At 33.1% G+C, this 26,884-nt stretch overlaps 3 protein-coding genes across 5 annotated transcripts; 1 reads left to right on the forward strand and 2 right to left on the reverse strand.

Moving 5' to 3' along the window:
* Nucleotides 1-840: 840 nt before the first annotated feature.
* On the reverse strand, nucleotides 841-6,377 carry LOC110610111 (transcription factor LHW). The gene is made up of 10 exons (XM_021749984.2): nucleotides 5,951-6,377; nucleotides 5,334-5,423; nucleotides 5,062-5,161; nucleotides 4,893-4,934; nucleotides 4,732-4,791; nucleotides 2,637-4,274; nucleotides 2,120-2,221; nucleotides 1,866-2,012; nucleotides 1,648-1,773; nucleotides 841-1,550 (listed from the first exon to the last, which is right to left on the reverse strand). The coding sequence occupies exons 1-10, from the start codon at nucleotides 6,043-6,045 to the stop codon at nucleotides 1,362-1,364; spliced, it is 2,589 nt and encodes an 862-aa protein (XP_021605676.1). The 5' UTR covers nucleotides 6,046-6,377; the 3' UTR covers nucleotides 841-1,361.
* Nucleotides 6,378-14,989: 8,612 nt separating this feature from the next.
* Nucleotides 14,990-18,765, forward strand: LOC110602629 (ORM1-like protein 2). Its single transcript, XM_021740200.2, has 3 exons — nucleotides 14,990-15,417; nucleotides 17,058-17,206; nucleotides 18,339-18,765. The coding sequence occupies exons 1-3, from the start codon at nucleotides 15,241-15,243 to the stop codon at nucleotides 18,475-18,477; spliced, it is 465 nt and encodes a 154-aa protein (XP_021595892.1). The 5' UTR covers nucleotides 14,990-15,240; the 3' UTR covers nucleotides 18,478-18,765.
* Nucleotides 18,766-20,119: 1,354 nt separating this feature from the next.
* LOC110609848 (dof zinc finger protein DOF4.6) lies at nucleotides 20,120-22,546 on the reverse strand. 3 transcript variants are annotated; one of them, XM_043953868.1, is made up of 4 exons: nucleotides 22,301-22,546; nucleotides 21,479-21,896; nucleotides 21,061-21,373; nucleotides 20,120-20,859 (listed from the first exon to the last, which is right to left on the reverse strand). In XM_043953868.1, exons 1-4 carry the CDS (start codon nucleotides 22,322-22,324, stop codon nucleotides 20,826-20,828), a joined length of 789 nt encoding a protein of 262 aa, XP_043809803.1. In that variant the 5' UTR covers nucleotides 22,325-22,546; the 3' UTR covers nucleotides 20,120-20,825. The 3 variants fall into 3 exon arrangements, with proteins under 3 accessions (XP_043809803.1, XP_043809802.1, XP_021605364.1); XM_043953867.1 differs by having other exon boundaries at nucleotides 21,061-21,896; nucleotides 22,301-22,543; XM_021749672.2 differs by having other exon boundaries at nucleotides 20,120-21,896; nucleotides 22,301-22,540.
* Between the last annotated feature and the right edge of the window lie 4,338 nt (nucleotides 22,547-26,884).

Below are 26,884 nucleotides of genomic sequence, written 5' to 3' on the forward strand. Positions count from 1 at the left end.
AGTTGGAGCTCTCTCCACCACTGCACTGATTTGAAAGGCACACTCAACTATCAAATTCTGAAGTTGCCTCTCATTCCCACAAGTGTAGATTGTGTACTAAAGCTTTTGCTTTAAGAGTGTCCCAAAAGCTGATAATGACCTTTGGAGGGTCAGCTTCTTCATAATTGTTATTTGATCAACCCTTAAAATATTCATCACTCATCAGGATTGTATCCTTAGTCTACAAATGTATGGTTGCTGTGAGTGAGAAATCATGGTCCAGCTGGTAAGAGGACTTGAAGGCACTAGGATGTATTGTACATTTCACACTTGTTATCAATCACAAAACATGCCTTGAAAAATCATTTCATTCACCACAAAGGCTGTTTTCCATATAGATTAAACTTCTTAGCTCGATGTTTGATGTTCTTATCACTATTCTACTCTCAAATTTGGTTTAAAAGTCTCTATTTCATGTGGGCTGGGGTTTGATCTTGCATTTACTACTCCAATTTGTTTTAGTAAATGACATGTGATTTCTGTTAAAAATATATGTACAAGTGGTAGAAGACTGTTGATTAATTGAGCCGATTTGTTAGTTTGGAGTATGTGATTAAGGCTCTATTTAGTAACAAAGCTAAAAGCGGCTAGAATCGCTAATATTACTGAACAAGGGGTAACTCAATAGCATTAGAGAAATGATTCATCACATTTTCATCAAGTACAATCTTGCCAAAAGCTTTAATATCCAATGGCAATTTAGAAACCGATAAGCAAAAGCATGAGAGATCAACCCAGGAAGCTATTGCGCGTGTTAGCGGCTCAATGCATTGGCACATTCTTATGGGAGAAAAAAAAAGGTGAGAGAAGGATAGCAAATTCCTATTATTAGTCTAGTGAAATAACAAGAGATGGCCACAAAGCAAATAAGAGGTCAGCCTACGACTAACTAGTTTAAAACCTTCATGCTATAAAGAGGTTATGGCAGGAGCAAGCTAATGAAAACTAAAAGCACAAACAAATCTACATCTCTAACGTTTGTTTCAGTCATAATGCAAATGAGATCCACTACACTCGTCAGGATCACCGATCACGCACAAGGGCGCACATCATGTCTTGCATTCGGTATGCTCCATATGTATCCATTGGAAATACATAAAGAGTAAGATGATCACTTGCCATTCCTTTGAAAGTATTTACCTCTATCATACGTATTCACATTTCTTTTTCCACCTCTTAAGGCAGCCGAAATGGAATGGACTACCTAGTGCCTCCCTTCCAACTTCAGCCTCAGCTGTTACAAGCACGACACCCATCACAGCAGTACTTCAAAATGTGTGAATTGCTCAAGGTGTTCTAGAAATCCTTATTCATGAGATCAATCATTTTTGTGTCTCAGCCAAGCTGATAGGACAGGGCATTGCAGGTTGCTGGCAGTTGTTTAAAAGAGGAACCCTGCCATTCACAATGTTACTTGTCTGATTTGTTGAGTCCATCCCACTTGTGGACGTTAAGTGTAGAAGCTGGACAAGAGACCATAATATGTCTATCCTAGTTATAGGTGTCTTGGCCTGCAATACATTATAATCTCACCTCCATTAGCATCCTATTATGTCATTGTTTTACCAAAAAGAAGATTAAAAAATGATCTAATGCTGATTTGCATACCTCAACAATGAAGTGTGCCCATATCTTATCCTCTCGACTTTCCATCACTCCCTTCAATATATTCAATCCAAATCCCCTAATTACATCAGCTATCTCAAGAAAGAATCCTCGATCCTCACAAAGCATCTGCAATACAGTAGATCACACACACACACATTCAGATGCCGAAAGTTGATATGCTACTATCAAGAAACACTTTTTTGCTCTTTCTTGCATACCTCGATGAGCATTAAGCCAGGTGGACTGAGATCTTCAACTATGATAGGACAAACCATTGATTGATCTCCCACTTCTAATGCCCATGTAGCACCACCACTACTTGTGCTGTTGTCTTTCAACCCCGTTTTGTTCTCCTCACCAATGAGCTATAGAAGTGCAATTTCACATAAATCAGTCAATTATATCATCAATCCAACATTGTCTACTTTTCTGCATACAAGAAAAAAAAAATAATGATAAACCAACTATTTACCTTCTTCTCATCAGCTTGTTTAAGCTTGTCTGCATATTTTGTTACACCTTGCAAGAAAAGCAAGTACTTGATAGTGCGATCCAGCAAAGCATCAATGCTACACTGTTACGTTAACCAAACAAGCACACGTCAATTATTTATATGGTGTTGTAAGCATCAACATGTATGTCATTGCTGCGTTGACCATTGACAAGCGACATAGTGCTGACATGAAAAGATAAGTTTTCAATTCGATGCATCCCTTGCTCAATGTGCTTCTTTAAACAAAAATGTGGTGCCAAACGTGTGATACATTTATAATCATCTAGCATAACTTAATGAGCAAGAGATTCAATAAGTTTTGGAAAATCCAAAGAGTGAAAATGATGGAGACAAGGTTTTATCAGGAAGCATGTATATCATCCTTCAAGAAGGCAAATACATTCCCAACTCTTTTTGACAAAAATAAAATTCTGAATAACAGGACACACTTCTTTTGAGGATTATTTCCTTAAAGCAAAGACTTAAGATTGCATACCTTTCCACCATCAGGGATGATTCCTTTCAACTCTTTCATGCGGTCTTGGATCTGTTGACGGTCTTTCGGCCTTGGTCTAGTACTTTCCCCAGGTCTGGCTCGTTTCCTAGTTGCCTTTGTAGGCTCCTCAGGCTTCTTAGATTTTGTTAGAACAACACCTCCATTGTTGATGCTATAGCTATCATCAATCCATAAGCCTGCCTGTGATTTTGGGAAAACCTCTTTTTTTGAAAGAGGATCGCTTCCCGTGCCTTTACAATATGACGGCTGCATCGTCATGCTGCCACCCGAGCAAGAAATGCTCCCTAACTGAACGTGACTGCAAGATGAAGTTTCCAATCTTCTTCTCTTGGCAGTGGAAAGCTGATCATCAATGCTAGAGTTGGTAATGTAATTAGAATGATTACCTCCATTTATGAGCTCTTCAAGACCTAATTCTGAGAATAATCCTTTCCGGCGGCCAGCCCCAGGATTACAATCCAACTCTGAGATGCATTCTGAAACACCAGTACAACTAGCTACATGACCACTACTCACAACAGGCTTTGTTCCATTTTCTTGGCAATCCCTAGCTTGTCCACACCCATAATCCAATCCCAAACCATCAAACAGATTAGTGCCAGCATCATTCATAATTACAGGTTTCTGTTGTCCATCACAAATAAATGCATCAGTGATGGAACTTTGCACTGAATTAGCTGGTTGTGTGAATGGAATTTCATGTAATGCATCTCCAACCAAGCTAGATGACATTGAAGTAACTCCTGCTGATTGTAAGAGACTTTCAGTCATTGTGATGCCATGCTCTGATGGAGACAAAAACCACTCACAAAGATTATCCACTACAAAGCAGTTAGACAGATCTGTTGCAAAATCATCTAGCTTAAACTCTTCTGTGAATTTCTGCAGGCTAGTTTCTTTTTCCTGAGATCCACATTTTTCAGCATTATATGATGAAGCATAATGACAGTTGCTCAGAGATCTTGCAGAATTTTGTTGAATAGCTTTTTCTACATTAACCAATCCCTCTGTGCTATGCAATGAAGTAACCGTTGACTCCCCTTGAAAATCCTGCTTTGAATATCCACAAAACACCGGAATATTTTCTTTTTTAGAAGAGACATTTTGAGAATCCAGGATCCCCATTTCAGATGGCAACTGTGACTCCAACGAAGTCAGTATAGAACTTTCACTACTCCAAGTACTAATGCAAGGGGTTTTTGCAGCTGAATTCTCAACAGAAATGGCAGATTGTGAAGACAACCAGTGAAGCATAGTATCAGGATTGCTGGATAATATCATTTGAGCTTCAGCGTCAGCTGTCTCCAATTGACTAATGAGATGAGATGTGTCCAAACATAATAGGTTTGTCTTCTCTTGTTGAAAATCTGAAATGGGACCAGAGGACTGGGTAAGATTTGTTGAAGCAGTATAAGCTACCTCCATGAGTTCATTGCTGCTGCCACCATGCATTGGTGTGATATTACCATTGCAGAAGGAAGTAAACCACTCATTTAGATCACAATTTTCATAGTTCAAAGATGAAGTTGGGTTGTCTGGGGAAGCAAGGCCATTAATATTTCCCACCTCAGCAAACAACCTTTTTACTTGAATTATAAATTCTGGAATCTCCAATATCTGCAATGGTTATAGCATTAGAATCTACTGACACTCATTGATGGCATAGTAACTAAGTGAACGATATATGCTCCATAAATCATTAAGTCTTGGATACAAACTGTATACATAAAGGCGTGCACAAGCAGGATTGAATTGTCCATGCAAATCAGACATTAATTTAGGATCTGTTTGTGTAGCAAATTTGACATCAGTTGCAATGAAACCCATTCAAGAACAACTAGATCTAGATAGCATGGTCATTTGGGGATCGGTGGAAGACAAAATGCTCCCATGCATGAAGCCTGAAGCCCCAGTAATAGTTAGTTCCCACTGACAAATTAAATGACTGAAAACCATATCCCCCAGAATGTATTAAATTGCTTATATGGAAAAGTTACTTGACAAAAATGTACCAAAAAGTATACAGCTGCATGACAGTGAATAATATTAATTGACATGATTTCAGTATCCATACCTTCTGAGTGGATCCAAATTGTATCACCCCTTGTGATTCCACAGGAATTACAACAATCGTCTGCAAATTGGTTTAACTGTCAGTGAGAATGGCCGTACGATCTTGGATGAAACTAATACAGCTTCAAATGGCTGTAAGAAATAAGAAATTTTAAACGCTACCTTTAGTCCAGTGAAAAATTGACAAGTAACCTCAGAATCATCCTGCAAAGAAATAAATCTTCAAATAAGAGGACATAGCCATGATATGATCAATTTGACAAAAACTCCCACACACAAATACTTTGCGTGCTAGTTAATGCCTAAATATTTTAAAGAAAAGGTGAAGCACCTCGTATTTATCTTTACTCCCAGCAGGAATTCGTCCTCTATTGTTATCATCTGAGAAAATCCATTGGTACTTCCCAGACAAAGCAGCTTGACCAACAAATCTGAATTAGACAATGACAACAAAATTAGCACTTCAAATCTAAATAAGTTGCTGAACAACTATGTTCCCAAGTCCGAGGAAATGCATTTTGGAAATTTGGAAAAAACATCAACCCAAAAAGGAAAAAATAGCAATAATTGCAGAACTGGAACAAAACACTAATTTGAGCTTACCCTTCACCCATGATGTGGACCTGTAGAAGCATATTGTTAATTACTGCCTCCATTTCTTCTTCATAGTAGGCATCTTCCATAGTCAACAACCTGGTAACATCTCAAAGAATTAATTTTTAAGGTAAGCAAAATACCATACTCAGCAAAAATCTATGTCAAATCTGAAACCATAAGCTACTTTCAGGGTTGGGTTCAGACAGTGAAGGTGAAGGTTTTTCTTGCTCATATAAGGGCCTGATCTCAGAAAGAACCTGTAAATAATGCAGTCACTGGGCTCAGTGAACTTATACCAAAACTAGAGTACACATGAGTAGAATACTTTATTTACTGTAAACCAGCATGTCTTGCTTAAAATGTCATTCTTTACCAACTTTTAGGCTTTTTTTCTCCACTGCTCCATGTAAATATATTTAGAATATAAAGACAAGAATAGATCAAGTTTTGGCCATCAAGAATTAGTACATGAGTTTAAACCTGCATACAGCATGAGCTTAAAAAAACCAGGAACTGAGATCGCAAATTAGGGAGAATTACATATTAAAAGAACTCGGAAACCAAACGCTTCAAAACTTGGAAGAAGCAAACAAAAAGCAGAACTATTTAAAAAGAAAAGTTACATGGAATTTCTTTGATCAAAGCGCCAGAAAGCCCCATAAGACCATCCATTACTGCAACAAAGACTCTTAAGCGTGTCCTTCAACACCGAACCCATTTGAGTTTCACTTCACGACCTCAAGGTCAGAACTTAGCACTCCATTTCCCAGTCTCAGTCAACCAGCTCAAATGTTGTCTCAAAAGTAAACTGCCTTCTGGCACAAAAAACACTGAAACCAAAACCAAGAATGGAGCAAGGACTGTGAAGGGTTCCAAAGAAAGCTGTTATTGGAAATCAGAGTGTTTTTCTTGAAAGAGAATGTGAAAACAGATAATCGTCGGCGAGTGAGAGAGTAAGGGATTAAAAGCAAATGGGCTTGTGTGTATGTGTTAATATATATATATATATATATAAGAAATGAAGGGTAGTTTTCAGTTTTGTCTCTCTTTTCCTCTCTTTCTCTTTTTCCTATATGCAAAAACGTTTCTTTCTTTCTATCTATCTTTGCTTTCAAAGGGACAAAAAATGGAGATCTTTGAGCATTTACTGTGCCAATATCTTTGTCTTCGTTTTTCCCGGCGACCGGTCCCATCTGGATCTTGTCTCGCTATTTTCTTTGTCGTTTTACCGGCTGTAGCCGGTCATGGTAGTTAGCTTTCTCGTCTGGTTTTTGTGTCTAATATCTCACGAGATATTTATATATTATCTCGTGCGCTGATGTTATTGTGTATTAAGATTAAGATTATATGGAGTAATTAAAATATGATGCATAAATAATGTATTGAATTGTTATGATTGGTATTCATTAGGTTTTGGATTTGGGATTTATGATTTAATTTTGGGAATATTCAGAATTCTATATGTTAATAAATGACGATTTATTTTGTTATAAATTCCATATGTATAATTACTTTATTAAATAAAGTTTGCATAATTTTTTTAATTAAAATTAAAACATATCTCTAGTGTCGATTTTATTTTAAAGAAATTAAGAGAATATGAACAATAAACCGGTGGCCTGATTAGATAAATTAATTTTATGTTATAAATCTTTTTTTTTTGCTAATAATTCAATTGATGAGCTCAAGTAATGCCTTTTTTAGTTAAAATAATATTTTATATTTTAGTAAGAATTTAATTTTCATGGTTTAGTAAAATTAATTAATTAATCATTTTTTTAGAACATGTTAATATTCCAAAAACCATTTCTCATAAATAAAACTAATAATATATAAAACATTTTTTAGAAAAAAAAATGTTTGTCGATAATAAAGCTGGGATTTTATATTTGTATATTATGTAAAAGATAAATTAATAATAAAGTAATAAATAATTTATTAATTTAAAATAATAAGGTACTAAAAAATAATTGATTTAAAATGAAATATATTTTGGAGAATTTATTAATTATTATTTTAAATTTGTAAATAAAAAATGAATTTGTTAAATTATAATTAAAAGGTAAAATAAATATATAAGCTTTATTGCTGAACACAAATTAAAATGGCATTGATTTATTATTTTATATTTATATAAAATATTTATCTTACATTACTATTTTATTATATAATTCTCAAAGTCCCCTGCCCAGTCAGCCAAGAATTTAATGGCTAAAATATTATGCAAATCTCTACCTGTTAATTATGATTACTAAAAAATACACATTAAATAATTAAAAAAAACAAAACAATCATCATGGCCTGAGCTTTTTAAAAAAAAAAAAAAAAAAAAAAAAAAAAAAAAGAAATCGTTCATGCTAATATGCGCCGCCCCCATCTCAAAATTTATTAACTTAGACACGAGGCACGGTGCAAGTTAGCATCTCCAACTAAAATAAGGACATGGGCGGTGTCGCTTTGTGGACTCTCTATTTCTAACAATCTCGCACTTTATTACAATTTCAACCACTTAAGATTTGGTTCCTACTGTAACGAAATTACGTAATTAATTAAAATATATTGTAATTTATTTTTTAAAACAAAAAATGATTGGCTATAGCTATGGTAGAGTCATGAATTTAATCTACGTGCTTTTTCTCTCTATAATTATTAAAACAAATTCCAAATAATAATACTCTAAATATAAAATAATAATTAAATGGTTAAATGAATTTCTCCATCATTCTTTATCACAATAATAATGAGACTTGCAATATAAGTGATGACTGACATAATTCCATATAAAATATCATCATTTGATTACTAATTTATTATGCGTTTGTTTTTTTAATTTATATATTATTTAAAAATGCATAATACACAACTTGAATTTAAATAGGTGAAATTTCTTAGAGAAAACCCAAATTCTATATGGGATTATTTAGAAATTGTAATTAAATTAAAACATTAAAAAGTATATGATATTCTAATGCTGATATAGCGATAAATAAAAATTTAACAATAATTAATTTTGTTTATTTATTTCATTTTACTGTAAATTTAGTTTAATGTTTAAAGAAAAATAAAATAATTAAATGAAAACAATAGAATAAATTAAACTGTTTCATGCAACTTTTGGAAGCTTACTTCCGTAGCTATTTTGTATGGCTCAATTTACAATAATAGCTTCACGAAGTAATATGGTGATGGAAGCTTTTCTCATTGTTTCCATGGTGTAATTATTTGACCACTCAAATATACAATCACCCAATTTTGATTTTGATTTTTATTTTTGTGATTTGCTATGAATTTGACTCTATATAAAAATAAATTCAAGAGCATATTACTAATATTTATATCATAGTTTTAATTGTATATATAACCTTAATTTGATATATACTATAATTTTTTCATAGACCATAAATTGGACATTAATATAATTTATTCACATAAAAAACAACTACATGGCTTTTATTAATTTCAAGTCGTCAATTTTGGCAAAATTCAAAAAGTAAAGGGCAACAGAAAAATAAATCATATTTATATCTATTGAACAAAATGATTAAATTTCCATGTAGAAGTATGAGATACCCAATAGAAAGCTCGAAATTTTGGAAAAATATATCCATCGTTTTTAATTATTATTATTATTTTTTATTTTGGAATCTGCATTATTCTACCATCTTTTCTGTCTGACCCTTGCAGTTAAACATTACTAAAAAAAAATATATTAATTTCTTTTGAAGGTTGAGTGCATTTTAAGGCTCCCAATGGCGATAGTGGCAGTGGCAGAGGGTCTACTATTTAGGGCAGTGTTGGAAATGGTGGCGGCTGTGGAGGCAGACAGTGGTGATCGGCCACAAGGAATATTCCGGTGGTAATGGGATTCTCTAGCTAATAGGGAGGTGGGTCTGTGGAGAGGAGGGTCCCACCTCGGGAACTGAAACATTATAAAAGGTTAAATGTGATGAGTGGTCCCCTTGTGAAGGGGTTGTGGGGTTTGTAGGGATCATTTTCTGATACCACCTTCTGTCACTGCCTCCTCGCCTCGTTGCTTACAATTGAGAATTTGAAATTGAAATTGAAATTCATTACTGCAACTAATTAATATTGTTTATTTGAATTAATTAGTGGTCACTAAAGTAATAAGCCAGCGTGGTCAAATGATCTATAACCTTAGGTTAATCCCACTACTACACACATCTAAAATCTCACCATCAAATTTAATTAAATATTTGTAATATCAATCTCTACCACATCCCGTATGTAAATATCTATTTGCTCTTTTTTATAATTTGTTCTACTATACTTTTTTATATATATTAAAAATATTTATTTTAAATATATTAAATTTTATTAAATACTAAATATTTTTAAAAAATATCTTAAAATAAAATAAAGTTATAATAGTTAATTTATATATTACTTAAATAATAATTTTAAAATAATAAAAATTATGAAAAAAAAACTTTACCTGTATATATATTCACTTTATGTAAGTATTCAAGTAAAATAAGGTTGAAAAAAAAACTAGGGAAACTATAGGTGTTACCACTCAGGCATCACTCGTTTTCATCACGCGTCATCATTTGACAGTGGTATGAACTGTTAATTTTGGGCTTGCTCGCATCATCTATATATATATATATATATATCTATGTCTGTTTCTTAGTCCACACTCCCTTTCAAAATGCAGTCACTCACTCACAAGTACAAGTATAAAACCAAAAGCCTATCTGTGCCTATCCTCAACTGCTGCCCTAAAACATAAAGAGGAAGAGGATATAAGATTAAGTACAGTGTGAACTTCATACACTCATATACGGTTAGGCAGATGGCACTTATCCAAATTTCTCTTCATACCCTTTTCATTTTTTTTTTTTCGCTTTAGTTTGCAAAAGAAAGAAAGGGCATACTTGAATTTAAAACTAAACACCAAGTTAAATAAATGTATATAATATTCATACTTCCTTTTCCCATTTCATTCGATCAAGTGGATATTTGAATCTATAATATTATAATATTACAGATGCAAAATAATAATCATTTAAAATAAATTATAAATTGTATTATAATATAGAGTCACGTGATAAGTATTTAATAAATTTCAAGTTATTGTACGAGTTTCATCCATAGAAAAAAAATCAGGATACGGTAATACTCAATCCTTTATCAAAACTCTTTCTCTTTAGCAAGTCGAATGTTCATGGAAAAATACCGTTAACGAAATATAATCTAATAGATTTTCAGTACGTTTATAAATACAAAATTTTCTATCTAGTAAGCGATATCAATCGAATTTTCAGAAGATTTAATAACTAATTTTATTTTATTATAATATAAAAACAAATATATACAGACATCAAAATACATAGTCTTATACCCTCATTCTAAGTTTAAAGCAATATATTATATTCATCCAATTTATAAATTTTATTAACCTGAATATTCTAATTTTTTCTCTTTTACAAATTGATTGCAGTTTAATTTAATTTTTTTCAAGTCACATCAATTATGATATTAAAATTTACTAACAATTTATTTATACTAAAGACTGCAATTTAATTTTTTTTAAATCACATCAATTGTTAAATTAAAATTTACTAATAATTTATTTATACTAAAGTAATCTATAACCGCACGGTTCATATGTACACTTTCCATGTCTATAAACTACCAATATAAATTATACTAAGGGAATTATTTAGTATATCCAGTGTAATGCATCAGGTGTATAGTCAATTAAATTTATGATTATACTAGTAATTAGATGTATCTCATGTGTGTATATACATATATATGAGAGAGAGAGAGAGAGGGCATGTAACTGTGCATGCATTTATCTCCATAATATGAAGAAAGGAATGTTGGGTTAATTAAGGGAACTATTGCATGAGGAATGGGGTATAAGTGGGCAATGGGTCCCCATCTATTCACATATCTCTCAGTCTAGTCTGAGAATCTTGACTTATCTATACCACCCTAAATCTCTTCTTTTTAATTTTACCCTCTTTTGGATTTCCCATTCTGTGATCTCCCTGGTCCAATGACTTCACCTATCCAAGGACCACTATTATCACTTTTGGATTTTGGTAATAAATGAAAAGAAAAACCCACTTAATGCCCAAAACATGATTGATAATTATCCCAACACAGGGTTTTCTAAACATTACTAATTTCCTTGTTCATTAGTTAGTTAACATTACAATTATAAGGTCTGGGTTTTTAATGCCCTATCTGCCCACACCTTGTTTTAGTGGGTGGGAATTTGTCACTGAGAGAGAGACCCACCAAGTGATTGCAGACGCAAAGTTACACCATTATTCTCACCATCACAACCCTTCATTTCTAGCAAGCAAAGCTTATGATTCTGTCTCCTGAAGACAACACACGCTTAATCATGGCCGTTGAGAAGTAAGTCAACGGCACATCAATGAACAGCTTTGCTTTCTCTCTTTTCTTTTCTCCACTCCTTTTACAACTTAAATCTAACACCAAGATTTAGCTTGTCATCCTTTTCTTTCTGTGTTTTTGAAAACCATACCCATATACCATATATAATAAATGATGATTGATTAACATCAAATATGGTTAAACATTTTGTTTCCGTGTTGTTGGATACTCCATTGATGTCTACGCTTTATTCATCTCCATATACATATATATATATATATATATATATATATATGCTTTGCCCTACCCTGACAGTGGCCAACGGGCTACAGTGATTGCTTCCTCGCCTTTGTAAGTTTTGACTTGCAAATTGCAATAAAGGCAATTTCAAGTTAATTATTATCTCTTCTTCATGCATCCTCGGGAACCAAATTTAATAACAATCATAAATAGGATGGTGGTAAATATTTCTGCAGATCATTCAAGCTGAAACCTACTTTGCTACCCACGATAAAATTTTCATTTTTAGGGTAAAAAATTTATTTATATATATATATTTATCATTAATGAATTGGGTAAGCTCTCTTATTTTTTAGTACAAAGTTTGTTAATTACTTATATATATATATGAGAAACTTGGATTCGATGTGTTTTAATTTCTATTACCCTAAAGTGCATGTAGAGCAATTAAGATACCCTAATATTTAAAATTTTTTAATATCACATACTTTTTCTTAAACAAAATTTAGAAATCTTCATACTGGTTGCATGCTTCAAAAAGTTAAAGTTATTTATGCATACTTACCAATAATTTCCTTCAATACAAAGAATGTAACTTTTGATGACATGAGAGGTACGTTAGAAACATGTATAGCATGGACTATACAAAAGGAAGTTTGACATTAAAAAGGAAAAATTAAAGCACAAACATAGTCAAAGGTGTCTTTAACATGCATTGTTATGATTCTTGTCAAGCTGTAGATGCTCTTCTACGAGAATCCTGCATGCTCAAATACCATTTATAATGAGATTATTACAAATTTATCTTTATGATCCAAACCCTTCAAATGCAATTTTGACTTCTACCCACATAGTTATAAGCATCCTCAAAACACTTCCTTATTTTCAATCATTTCATAACATCTCACAAAAAGAAGCATCCCTTTCCCCCTTTGTATGTCATAAATTCAGAAAATTAATTATTGACATAATGACATAGACACAAACCCTTTTTTATTTTTTAAATTTGCATAATGATAGGGTTTTTAAACATTATAGCTATATATGATGATCTTATGAGAGATGGTATAACAATATATATAGTATCTATACTCTCGGAATACCGTATTAGTTAATGATATATATTTTCTTTAAAATTAAAAAAAAAAAAAAGTGAAAATGGAAGGCATTCTCTGAATCATTTGTCTCAATGAAAAGGAAATGGGTTTTGTCGCTATAGAAATATTGTCTCTCGAGAAAAGCTTACAGGGAATCTCACTCCTTTTATTGGAAGCAATGGAAGCGAAAGCTGACACTTCAATTGACCTTTGCCACATAAGCTTTACACTGTCCAATAAAAGCCTAACACTAATGCTAATCTCACGGATACCCTTCTACTCACTTTTCTTTCGTCATCTACATATATATGCTCAACCCTCTACATATAATATAAAGTAAATGAATTTGAAAAAAAAAAAAAAAGTAAATGGTGAATTAGAAACTAATAATCCAATAATATTTATCTAACTATGGCCTATGTATGTGTGGGTGAAAGCTGGGCAGCAGTAGCTGAGAGACCAAAGAAAATGGTGAATGTTTATTCGCCATGGTAGGAAGTGTGCATTATGATTACTATATTGGGATTGTGTGCCCAAACAACTACAGACCACTCCAACTGGAAATGTCATTCATGTCCCATTTCAAAGTTAACCAACTTTTTTTCATGCACGAAAATGCAGACGCTAAGAAAAAGTTGAGACTTAATTATCAGTGTCTCCTCGCTAATCAAGGCTTAATAACACTTCTTAAGTACTGTATTGCAAAGAATATGGAAAAAAAAAAAGAAAAGAAAAAAAAGGAGCGAGTGAAAATAAAAACACAAAAACTGCAGAAGGCCCAGAAGCATTTATTAGCAAAAGTGGTGGAGTTTTACGGAGCTATCAACCACTAATGAACCAATCATGACTATGTTTTGTGCTCTACTCAAAGTGCTGCTTTACTCTGCAACCAGGCCCACGGCTTCAGTATCCTCTACATAGAATGTCTACTCTCTTTCATACATTTCCTGAGCCCTTCTCTCCTCACCACAGATTCTAGTGGTCTAGCGGTAGAGAATCCTCTCCGGGTTACAGGGCCCGTCAGGCTACGGACCACACCAAGACACATCTCCATGGACCATTGGTCCATTTGCTTGCGTGCTACTCGAGACTCGAGAAAATGAAATTTCCCAAAGACAGCCAGCCACGTGGCTTGTGATTCTGATGTTGATTGAAGCGTCCATTAGAATCTAACGGCGGTTTTTTTGAGGAGGTAGGCGCCGGCGATGTAGGGGACAAGTAGCCGGAGGGTGCAGATGGTGGCGAAGGGCTCACTGTTTGTGGGGGCCCAGTCGAGATGGTGATGTAAGAGGTGATTGGATATTTTGGCACCACGTCATGGATGGTGTTGGGTGGAATGATAGTGTGTCAGGTACGATGATGAGAGTTAACGTCATCGCTGCTCCATTTGTCTTTCGGATTGGAAACGTGCCATATTCGAACGTGAAATAGAAGTGGCATTCATGGGAGTTGGGCTTAGAGTGGTCTGATCCTTGGGCCAGTTGTTCATAACTGGTCCAATAGCTATGCCCATAATGGTCAGGATCCAACCTCGGTTTTAACTTTTAAGTTAAAGGCACTAATTATGGGCCTTTGTCATTCGCTAACTCTTTTCTACATTTTGGTCGACCTCCCAGCAATTGGGCTCTCACCAGGATGAAACTTTTTCTTTTATTTTCTTTTTTGACGATTAGAATTTGAGATTTTACAGCTCCAATACTAAAACTCATTAATCTAACTCGTATGATTTATGAAACAAAACATAAAGATGAGAACAATACAACGACGGGGAGTTCTAATTATCGTCATTTGTTTTCGTTGTTTAAAAGAAGAACAAGTCTGGCTATTTCCTGCGTCTTTCAAACGGCATATCTTTGGTTATTTATTATTTGTCGTTTGGTATTTATTGTCGTATTTGTTAAGCAATCTTTAACGACCAATTAGCTTTCTTTAATCATCCCATTCACACCCTCCCCTTCCTCTCCTTTCTCCCCACGTATATCTAAACTCGCTATCAATTAGGCGATATTTTATGGGCTCGAAGCCTGCCCATTGTAGAAAGATCTTCGCTTTCGTTTCTTTCAACGTCACGACCTGAGAAGCTATAAGGGCGACCAGATATCACCAAATCCGATCTTTGACTGGGTCACCGTCCCCTTTTCTGGCCAATCTTAATTTTCTCTCTCTTTCAAAACCTCTTGTTTTTATCATCAACTATACAGAGAATGTATGTAAAAGCGGTTCCACCGACGGATTTGAATAGGAACACCGAGTGGTTCACGTACCCAGGTGTATGGACTACCTATATCCTCATGGTTTTAATGTCTTGGCTTATCGTTCTTTCCCTCTTTGGTTGCTCTCATGGCATGGCCTGGACCATTGTCCACCTCGCTCATTTCCTTGTAAGATTTTATTTTCTTACTTTCACCCCTAATTTTCCAAAAATTTTCCAAATTGGCTTCTATCCTTTTCATTTATCTAGTTTTCTTTAGTGGGTTTAAATTTGTGTTCGACGATTAATGCTCATAACACTATTATGGATTTGTTTGCCTGTTGGATTAGGATGCTATTGATTGAACTGTTTCAATGTTTTGTTTAGAATGTGCAATTTCTGGTTCTGAACGTTAATTGTTTAGTTAGAGGTCTAGATTAGCTGATCATGGAGTTTGGGCTTGCATGTTAATTTTGTATCCTGTGTTAGTGAAATTGATTGATGCAACAGCCCGCAAAATTATCAATGTCTTTTTTATTCTGGTTAGCTAATAATTGCATTTCTTTAACACAGCAATGAAGGATTATGGTAAGAGATATGATATTCTCTTATCATATTCTTCTTCGCACTGCATATGCAAACACTTTTCATGTATTGCAGCTGATCTTTCTTGATTTTGATTTTCAGAATGCCTTAGTAGGTTCTATCCGGATTTCTAAACTGAGACTTATTTAGTTGCCTGCAACTTCCTGCATCTAGTTAACAATTACATATGCTAGATATACTCCCAACGACTAGCACGCTGGCAATTTTCATTTTAGATGTTGGGCTGCAGGTATTTCTGGAAACGACAACGCCCAGGGCAAGCCCAAGTTTTACGTTTTAAGATTTAGACTCAGCCACTCAGGAAGCTGATTTTAACAACCAGAGAACCATTCTTCAATTTTAGTAAGCATTGGCATGAACTTGTTTGAGACTCTATTGGAGAATCAAGAAGGTTTCATCAGCATTGAGTGCATGAAGTTTAGATCTTTTTTTTTTACTTAGCTCAAAGTTTCCTGTTATTTAAGCTTGGGAAAGTAGTTAATCCACTTGATAGTTTACCGATCCAAGTGTGGATTCCACCTTCCTCAAAATGGGTTTGTGTTTATATTCTTCGAATTATATTATTGGCAAAACATTGTGCATACGTCAAGTCACCAACTTAAGAACGATTTTAGTCTATAGTTCCACCATTATTATTATTAGTTTTGGCATAGCATATAAATTATAAACTTGATTGCTGTTTGATTCACGATTGAATCAGCATTTTCTTCTTTTAAAAGTGGATGAATATTAAATCCCCCAAAAAATTCCAATGTGTAAGAGACCTCAACAAGCAGCCTAGTGTTTAGCATATATCTGTTGCTATTAGTCTCTTTTTCTTTTTTATCATGCGTTTCTTTCCTGCCCACCTAGCAGGATGCAGATGGTTAGGATAATAACAAATTAATTATTTATATCTTTATTTCTATTGGTTGATGTTCTTTAATGACTCTGTTTTTCTTGACTCTTCAGCTTAATGTCTTATAGCAAACTTATTTGCATGAATGGGATTCGTGCCTTTTTGGGTGATTCTTAGCATAAAAATCTGCTTTTTTGTGCTTTCTTCACATGCTACTTCGAATAATTGTGCCTTCTAGAGAGAAGAATTTAATCTGCAAGAGATATCAGTTTTGCTGTTGTTTGTAGCAGGCAAAGCTAGGGCAAGAAATTGTTGCATTTCTCTTTGCAGTCTTAAATTCTTCATGCTCACTTTTTTTTTTTGTTAATTGTTATATATTGCTTCAGATTACCTATCATTTCTTTCACTGGAAGAAAGGAACTCCATTTGCTGATGACCAGGGCATCTACAATGGGTTGACTTGGTGGGAGCAGATAGAAAATGGCAAGCAACTGACTCGCAATAGGAAGTTTTTGACTGTTGCACCTGTAGTGTTGTGAGTAGTTTGCTCTTAACTCTCAATTGGACACTGAAACAAAAATGTGAAATATATGCACTAGTGGTTGGTAAGAGACAATAAAATGATATACAATATTCACTGATTATGAAATGACTTGTTGTTGGATAGCTTATGTCACCTATTATAAGAGAATAGTTTGTGTAATATTTGGAAAAATAGGATCTCTCTGAGTTTCTGGATAAGTTTGTCGTGTTGCCTGTTGTTATTAGCAATTGTTTAAACCTCCAGCCTGGTCCCTCATATTCTGAGTTTGAATTTGAGAACAGTCCCTTCCCTTCTTTCATAGTAGACATACTACTTATCATAAAACCCAGTGGTAGAAATCTATTTCTCTGGATGCTCTTTTGTTCCCCAGTTTGTTTCATTCCTTCAGCTGAATTGGTCAGGGTTTTCTTTGGACCAGACTACAAGAGAGGTCTGAAAAAGCATTCATTGAATGCACTGGCAGCAGACAAATGAAGCGCATGTACACAGTTTATTTATGTCGAAATGAACTCTCTTGTAAAGCAGTTGTTAATATGTTTTATGTGAACTTTGCCTGTTTATTTGACATTTTGACTTTTATCTGCTTGGCAAACAAAGCATATGCTGAAAGGCTGATAGGAATGACTTGTCATGATTGTTTCAAAAGTTGATATATCTTTGTCACTGGACAAGTGCTTTGCTTCTCATAATTAGATGGTCCCTTTTGCTGGCTATTCTTGAAGCACTATTTTCTTCTAAGAAAAGTCATCTTGCTAAAAGTGTGTTGCCTGCTCCCATGGTTCCCAGCCTAGAATTGTTTAGACTTTATTTTTTTTTTTTTTTTAAAAAAAATAAAAACTTTAGAGGACATAAGCATGGTGTGCTTGCTTTCAATCTGGGACTGGTGGTGGAAAATTGATGAAAACTTGCTCGGTTTTTCTTTTATTATTATTACTACCTTTTTCTTTTGGGTGGGGATTGGAGATCTGTGGTGTTGGGTAATGCAAAGGCCTATCGAGTAGTTTAGATAGTTGGGAATTATTAGTTGATTGTATCTGCAACTCTTACTTCCCCAAGAATGCAAAATCTTAATAGTTTTAATTAGCTAAACTATCTTTCGCTCACATCATATTCCATTTGGCAGGTACTTGATAGCTTCACACACAACAGATTATCAAAATCCAATGTTGTTCTTCAACACATTGGCAGTATTCGTATTGGTGGTAGCTAAGTTCCCTCACATGCACAAGGTTCGAATATTCGGAATCAATGCTGATCAGTGAAATACAAAAATCTTCATGTTTGATCTAGTCGCGACTAGATTCAACTCTTTGGCATTCTGATGCAACGACATTATCCCTGTACAGATACTGAACTGTGAAGGGTTATCACTTATCACTATTTGTTCATTATGAAGCAAATATATATACGCCCTCAATTACATGCGGATGGTCAATATAATTTCTCTTTCACCTCCTGCTTCTGCTGCTCCTTCTTCTCTTCCCTTGAACGCTTTTCTGTGTTGTATATCTATTTCTTGTTTCGAGGCAATATAATCTATTTTACTGCTATTTCTTATTTGAGGCTACAAAATCTATTTTAGTTTGTTTCTTGTTCTTCTCAGATATATACTCTCCTGAAGCTTGCAAGATAAACAGGGAATTGAATATTGGTTTAATTGGGTTGCATTGCTCACTAGTTATGAACTTAAAAGGAAAGGTAGTCGTTCCCCCTTCCCTCTTTCTTTAATCCTGTCCTGCCCTTTAAAACCATAATGTTGCAAATTATTGCGGCTGCTTTTTTTTTTACCAATTGAAAAGCAAAGCTGGTACATTAGGAGCCAAATGAAAGGCTTAAAGGGCCCAAGTAGTTGGAATATTGTTGTGGCAGTAGCAAGGGAAGTGGCCATACATTTGGCACTAACTACTCTTATCTACTCTCATGATAAAGCACATGCACACATCTTTAACTGGCAATAGATGACAGGCTCTTTTTACTGGATTAAGCAATGTGACCTACAACACAATTATGTTAGCTCAACTGCCATTTCTAAGGGAATCCTAAAGATAAATACCTCGTTTGGCAATTTCTCTTTACTTTAACATGTGGTCTAGCTCCTCTAGAGTATAGACATCTTATGCTCAATCCTTCCATCCTTAATGCCATTAAAACAGCTAAACATCCTCCCAAGTAGTTGGTGCTTTATATTAAACTTGCTTTTTTTTTTTAGGCTTGTCATTGTTTTGTGTCCGAAATAATGCATTAACACGAAAAACTAAAAATCCTTTTGGAAAAAGCATATTAAAGCAACTTAACAACAGTATAGATGCTTTTCCCCCCTCACCCCATTTCCAGTTTCCACCCTTCCTTTCATATTGATCTTTTACCATTTATAGCTATCTTGCTGAGGAAACTTTGAATTAAAGGCTCTATCCTTTGCATCAAAGGAAAATGAAATTGTCTCTCTACCAAAAGAAAATGAAATTGTAAATTTGGACCAGTTATTGGGATATATGTATGCATACATTCACTTATTATGGTTGCCAAGCCCATAGGAAAAAAGAAAGGAAAAAAAGAGCAAGGTAGGGTTAATGGGTCATATAAGAAAATAAATAAAATAGAGGCCTGAAACTGGCAGGAAAGAGACCCCTCCAATCCCATGATAGAGGGGCTGAGGAGGTGGTCTATCTAACATATTTGCTAGTTATTATGCACATTAAGTGGGTTACAGCAAAGAAACAAAAATGAACTAATTTTATATAAATTTTATAAAGAGTCTAGATCTAGATGGATCAGAATTATAGTGGGGTGAATTATTCTCTAGCACACTTGCCTAGGAGAATGTTTGTGGGTCCCAAAACCAAGACCAAAGAAAGAAGGGTTTGTCAGAGATTTCTCAATCTTCAAATTAATTTTTTTTAAAAAAAAAAAAAAAAAATAGAAGGTGGCCTGGGATCAATGATCACTCGGGGAAAAATGGGCAATGTGACTGTGTTTTGAAGAGTGCTTGGATATGGAAGTCAGTAGGTGAGGCTTTCAGTTTTAGCCGTGAGATTATGCTACCTGGTTCATCATGATCTCCAATTCTCCCACCTGCTCCATGATTTGCTTCTAATGTCTGTAAAAATCTGAGTCCTGATGACACCATGTATGCTCAGAGCCTGTTTACAAATATTCAAAAAAGAACAGGAGAGGAGGGGAAAAGGAATAGTTCAAAGCCACCATTGGAAATATATCTGACGAGGTTACAAGAATATGTATTAACATAGTAATTATATATATATATACTAATTAACATGTCTGAGAAATTGAAAGAAACTAATAATGAACAAAGCCTTTCATCCATAGAACTTCTTACAAATTTTCACATCATACATTATTTCGTCTTTTTTTTTTTAATACCAAGCTATAACCAATGACACGTAATAGCTAGATGGGTAAGCTTTCCTGCTAGCTCTTGATTTCGTGAGATGGAAGAGACATGATATGAAGTTAAGGGCATGTGTAGTTCATGACCTCTTCTACTCGTTGCATACCCTAAAAAAAATTCTGGGCTTAGCTTGATCTATTCTTCTTCTTCCTTCTTCTTCTTCTTCTTCTTCTTTTGTCTTATACAAACCCCATTTCCCCCTTAAAATGAAGCCAATCTAAAAGAAGCTTCAAACCTCCAGAGTTCAATTAACATAGTAAAGAAGATAATTGAGATTAAAATCACAAAGCAAATATAGAGAAACCCATGTATCCTATCTGTTAGTAATGAAGAAATCCAAACAGGTCACCCAAATTAATAAAAAGTTTCTTTTAAAAAATCCAAAGTAAAATAAGACCCACCCATATTAATTATTTTCTTCAACTGTGTAGCTTACCATGATCCTCCACCTCCACCCAACATTCCAGTCCAATATCCAGCTGAATCTCCCGGCTCTCTATTCTGCTCAATATCAGATGTGCTTGAGACTTGCTTTAGATCTTCAAATGGAAACAAAAGCCTCCCACCAGCCTCTTGAACCCCCTGGAGATTACCATAACCACTTCCAAGCCCATCAAGAGAGAAATTCAAGGTTGGTTTGAAATCTTGAAGAGAAAACCCTGATGTGTAAACTGAGTTTGGATCTTGAACTGGCATAGGCATGAAAGAATTCAGACCCCTTGAAGAGATTCCAGTTAGCAGCTCCAAAGCTGAAAGTTGCGATGCAGTGGATGTAGAAGAAGTAGAGATTTGGTTGTTCTTGTTGTTGGTTTCAATATTAGGCAGTTGAATTAATTCAGAAAAACTTGTTATACCTGGAGTAGATGGGAAAGCAAGGTTGAGATCTTGGCCTTGATGGATCTTAGGGTTTTGAGTAGAAGACTGGGACAATCTTGAAGGTGTAACAAGATCAGGAAGTTTCTTAGACGAAGAGGAGGAAGAAGATGAAGAAGTAGCCGAAGCTGATCTCTTGTTCTTTCTGGAGCCACCACCGACAGGAATATTTCTGAGAGAACCACCTTCAGTCCAATACCTTCTACAAGTCTTGCAGAAGTATCTAGGCTGAGTGAGACTGTAGTTGTTGTAGTAGCAGAACTTGGTGTTGGTTGAATTGCACCTTGGACAGTTCAAAGCTTGCTCTTTTTGAGGTCTCGCTTTCCTCTCCAAAGCTGCTGCTGCAGGCTTCGGGCATGTATTTGTGACTATCTCTTCTATTGGTTTCACCATTATCTCCTTTAAAAAAGAAAACAAAGAACATAAAGAAAGAAACACCATGGCTTAAAGATCAAACAACTCAAAGATTAAAAGAAAAGATAGACAAACAAATAAAAACAATTTAGCAACTTTTACACTTTTCAACATTTGATCAGGCCATTAAAAAGAAAAAAGGAAAAATAGCACTCTTCTTTTTCTTTCTCACTCAACCAAAAGAGAAAGATAAAGTGGGATATGTGGTGAAGAAACTAAATCCAAATGAGTGGGGACTTGCACCAGCCATGAACACCAATCATCCCTTTTGAAAAAAAGAGAAGCCAATAAACCAGAAACCATATAATCCAGCACTCTCCATGAAAACCCAAAAGGAAAAAAGGCTTCCTAAAGAAAGAGATGAAGAGGCAGGTAGTAGATCCATCTACCTGTGGCCACTGAGCAGTATCCATGGATGAAACTGAGGAAGGTTGATAAAAAGAAGGAGAAATAAAAACACACTTTTTTTTGGGGGTGGGGGGGTTTCAAAAGCAAGAAGGAATGTTTGGAATGGTTTTGAGTGGAAGCTCTATGCGTGTGTACCACCTTGCTTTATGAGTTGTGTGGGTATGTAGACGCCAGAGAGAGAGAGAGAGAGAGAGAGGCCTCTAATTATAATATCCCCTTCCTTATTACACTAAGAAGAATTTGGCATTTTAATTGTAAAGTGGGGAATATTTGTCTGCGCATAAATATAAATAATTTAGTTTCACATTGTGATTTATGAAAAATTTGCTGACCATAGAACTGAGACAAAGTCAGAATTCAGGTCAGTAGATCCATTTCCCTCATTTCTTCTCCTTCTTCTTCTGTTTTCCTCCTTCAAGCTTTCGGTTAATTAAACATCTAATAACATCCATTCACTGAAATTTCGCCACCCTTTTCTATATAACTTAATTTATTTTTCACAGAGTTAAATTTACGTACCAATATTGCCCTCAAATAAATGTATCTAACATATTCTAAACATGAAAATGCTAAAATATATATTTATACTTTTATATCATTTAAAATTAATCTGAAAAAAAAAAAACAGCAAAGTAGATTAAAAATAAAACAGTCATATATGTGTACACGTAGTAAATGTTTCCACACGCACAACAAATTATTATTAATAAATAAATAACTATAGGATCTTCCTTATATACTCTAAATACTTTACTTGCTGGCAACCAAAAAACAAAAAAAAAAGTGAGAAACAGGGATAAAAACAAGTAAATCATAAATCACGTTGTTTTGCTCAATTTGAAGCTGTCAAACTTCCCACTATAATTAATTAATATATAATAATTACAAATTAAAATTAAAATAATGTTTATATTAATATTTTTATGAAATGTTTATTGTATTGATTGGTATAAAAAATAATATATTAATCTTTTATATTTTAAGTATGCTTTATAATTAATTTTTAAATAATAAACTTGATGTTTGTTGTTATCTTTTAAAATATAATGTTTCTTAATTATATTATATAATAAATTATTTAATCCTTCCAATATTATTTTTTAATTTATTTTAAAAATTTATAATTCTGTTTATTATTAGACATACAGTACTTCGTTTCATTTTTTTTTATTTTAAAAATATTAAATTTTATTAAATATTAAAAAGTATTTTAAATAATTATTTAAAAATAAAATGAAATTAAATAGTATTATAATAATTAATTTATATGTTATTATAATATAAAAATAATAGAAGGAAAGAAGTATGTATTTTTATAAAAAAAATGGGAATATGCGGAGAGAATCGTATAAATTGAAACGCAAGATTTACCACTGTAAGCGTAAGAAATAGGCATGAAAAGTGACTTGATTTGCATCTTAAGTAAACAAATAAATAAATAAATCCATGTCAAACCTTTAATTTGACCAATTTCAATTTTGGTTTTTCTCACAACCACGACTCTATGAACCTACCCATTAGAGAGGTTAAGCGTTCCACTTAAAATTTAGGTTTAATTTCATGTATGTTTCAATCGATTCTATTATAATTTCAATTTAAATTTATTTTAATCATAAAATTAAACCATAACTCTTTTATCTTTTTATAAAAAGTTATTTTCTCAATTTTATATCTACTTTATTATTTATTTATCTATCAACTTATAAATTAATATTTATAAAAACATGTCATATTTACTTCAATTTCATAATTAAAATTTGAATGGGCAATATATACTTGCTTAAATTTCATAAAAATTAAATTATTTTTCATAAAAAATAATCTCATAAAAGTTTGGTTAGGTAAAACAAGAACCTGAGGTTAATTTTATAGCTAATCATGTAAAAACTAGCCACTAATTACTCTATGTTGTGATGTTTCAATGTATCTATTATGATTGTCATACGACTTTTGAATTGTTCTTCCAGAAACGACTATGTTCCTCAAATCACTAAGGACATATTAAACTGTTATTTTCACTTTATTTTTTGAAAAAAAATAATTATTATTATTTAACTTAAGATATTAATCAACTTAAAAGAGTAATTTTGAGGTCATCTGGAAAAAAAATTTATGAAGATTTCCATTTTCAGAAATAATAGATAAATAAATAAAACGCGTATCTCAAAATGAAAATAAAATTGAAATTTCATGAAATTATATCTAACTAATTAAGTAAAGAATCTAGCTAGGTTTCTTGAAGCTGAAGAGTGTTGGCATTAGAAGTCAAAGGAATCAAATTAGGTTTTGAAGAGAAATTCAGCAATTAGAATTAACCAAAAACTACACAAATTGAAGACTTGCAATCAAAGTATTTGCTATATATTAATTACCACCATGGCTTTCAATATCTATTTTATATCTTTTTTTAAAAAAATTTGCAATTTTGAAATCCTGAATCGGAAAACATATCTCTTATTTCCTTTTTATCTAAAACCCAAAAGGGAAAAGGTTATTGGAAGAAAGATATTATAATATGGTCGTACGGACATTTGAGGCAATTCAATAGACTTCCTAACTTAACTAATTGAATTTATCCTTCAATCATGGAAACAACACATATCTTCCTCTTCTTCTTCTTTCACCCAAGCTGCAATTACCTAATTACCCCCCCAAAAATAAATAAATAAATAAATAAAAACTCAAACCATTTACGTATTTATTCAATACATAAACAAATTATACATAAAAATTTGCTGAAAAATTGAAAGACAAATAAATTAAAATAATTAGGAGAAAATTAAGACTCCTACCAAACTGACCACTCACAGTCACATGCACACTAGTTTGACTTGTCACTGAAGCTACAAAAAAGAGCAGTGTTGTTCCTCATCTTGTAAGGCAGCTACAGCCTCATCCTCATGTGCTATGTGTGGTCACATCCTCCCCTAAGCTTGAATGATTAAACGGTGCTGATTGCCTCTATTTCTCCTACTAATCATCACCTGCTTTGATTTAATTCCTCCTCCATTTGATTTATCAACACTGGGCCCCATCTCTCTTGCCTTTTTAACAAACCCCCATCATATCATCATCCCACCTCTCCTTTAGTTTTACTGTATATATTTTCATTCAAATTCCAACATGCCCCTCCTATTTGCATACGTGGACAACATCCAGTGGCTTCATGTAGTTCAATTATATGGTCTCCTTCACATCATGCCACCTTACCTTTCTACTACATGCATATTTGCACATATAAATTATGGCTAAATAAATATTTAAATTTTATATTAATCCATTAAAACCAAAATTAACATTATAAAAATTTGCCAATTAAATAAATCAAATTTATAAAAATTATATTAAAAAATCGTTTTAATCACACACTAGATTAACTTTAACTAAAATTTCAAATTTTAGAGTCTTACCATTGCTGCCATTAATTTATTTTTTCGCGTCAACAATTTCCTCAAAGGACATTTGAATACGAGGTATTACGTTGATTAGTATCATACACCTTAAAAAAAAAAAAAAAAAAAAACTGTAGTACAACCAGCTGCGTACCATGTAAAATATCAGAGACAGAAAGTGGCGGCGAATAGAAGCCGTCAGATGTGGGGCATCTTCTCTGACGAGGACCCACCTGGGAAAAGCACCAATAAGGGCTTGGCTGAACACACGTGTCCTCTGATGTTGACCCCACAGGAATAAGTAGAGAGCGGGTAAAAACAAAAAAAAATGGTGCCCGTTAATTTTTGAAGTCTCCATCTGGCTTCTGCAGCTTCCGGTCTCGTAATTTACTGGCAGGGCAACACGATTAATTCTTTTAATCTGGTACTTAAGAGATCAAGCCGATTCTGAGTGTCTAAGTTCGAATTTCCTATCTCAGAATATAATATAATTCATTATCAAGCATAATAAAAAAAGTTTTATCCTACAAAAATCAAAGTACTGTTTGAATAATTTTAAGAGAGAAAAAATAATTAAGAAAAAATACATTTACTTTTTTTTATAATGTATGGATAAATAAAAGATAGAAAGAAAAATAATTTTTATTTTTTTAGAGAAAACAATTTCATATTTTTTCATAATTTTTCTTCTAATTTAAAAAGAAAATAAATAGAAAAAAATAAAAATTATATTATTTTCATTCTTTATTTTTCTCTCCATTTCTAAATAAGATGAAGTAAAAATATCCTTTTTTTTACCATTTATTTTCCTTTCTATTCATTTTATTCATATTCAAACAGAAGTGAATTTTTTTAAAAAAAATAAATATATTCATTCTGTATTATAATTTTTATTTATTTATATATTTATTATTTTAAATTGATTATATTTTTTTAAATTATAATAATATAAAAATTGATTATTATAATATTATTTTATTTTATTTTCAAAAAATTTTAAAAAATATTTTTTAATATTTAATAAAAGTTAATATGAATATAATTAAAAAAATAATAAAAAAATTATATTTTTTCATGTGTAAAAAAATAAAGTCAATAAAAATTATAAAATAGAGAAAATATATTTTTTTAATTAATTCTGCCGCTGTCAATAATTGATGGATAAAAACTAAT

The sequence above is a fragment of the Manihot esculenta genome, chromosome 2 (assembly GCF_001659605.2).
Source record: "Manihot esculenta cultivar AM560-2 chromosome 2, M.esculenta_v8, whole genome shotgun sequence".
Classification (NCBI taxonomy): domain Eukaryota; kingdom Viridiplantae; phylum Streptophyta; class Magnoliopsida; order Malpighiales; family Euphorbiaceae; genus Manihot; species Manihot esculenta.

Excerpts from the sequence above, each read along its gene's own strand:
- LOC110610111 (XM_021749984.2), bottom strand. The coding sequence starts at position 6,045 with ATGGGTTCGGTGTTGAAGGACACGCTTAAGAGTCTTTGTTGCAGTAAT. Across the intron at positions 2,013-2,119 it reads AACAAGCTGATGAGAAGAAG|CTCATTGGTGAGGAGAACAA; the intron begins GTAAATAGTTGG and ends GCACTTCTATAG. Across the intron at positions 1,774-1,865 it reads CTGGCTTAATGCTCATCGAG|ATGCTTTGTGAGGATCGAGG; the intron begins GTATGCAAGAAA and ends ACTGTATTGCAG.
- LOC110602629 (XM_021740200.2), top strand. The coding sequence starts at position 15,241 with ATGTATGTAAAAGCGGTTCCACCGACGGATTTGAATAGGAACACCGAG. Across the intron at positions 15,418-17,057 it reads TCCACCTCGCTCATTTCCTT|ATTACCTATCATTTCTTTCA; the intron begins GTAAGATTTTAT and ends ATATTGCTTCAG. Across the intron at positions 17,207-18,338 it reads ACTGTTGCACCTGTAGTGTT|GTACTTGATAGCTTCACACA; the intron begins GTGAGTAGTTTG and ends TCCATTTGGCAG.
- LOC110609848 (XM_043953867.1), bottom strand. The coding sequence starts at position 22,324 with ATGGATACTGCTCAGTGGCCACAG. Across the intron at positions 21,897-22,300 it reads ATACTGCTCAGTGGCCACAG|GAGATAATGGTGAAACCAAT; the intron begins GTAGATGGATCT and ends TCTTTTTTAAAG. Across the intron at positions 20,860-21,060 it reads GGTGGAGGTGGAGGATCATG|GTTTGAAGCTTCTTTTAGAT; the intron begins GTAAGCTACACA and ends TGAACTCTGGAG.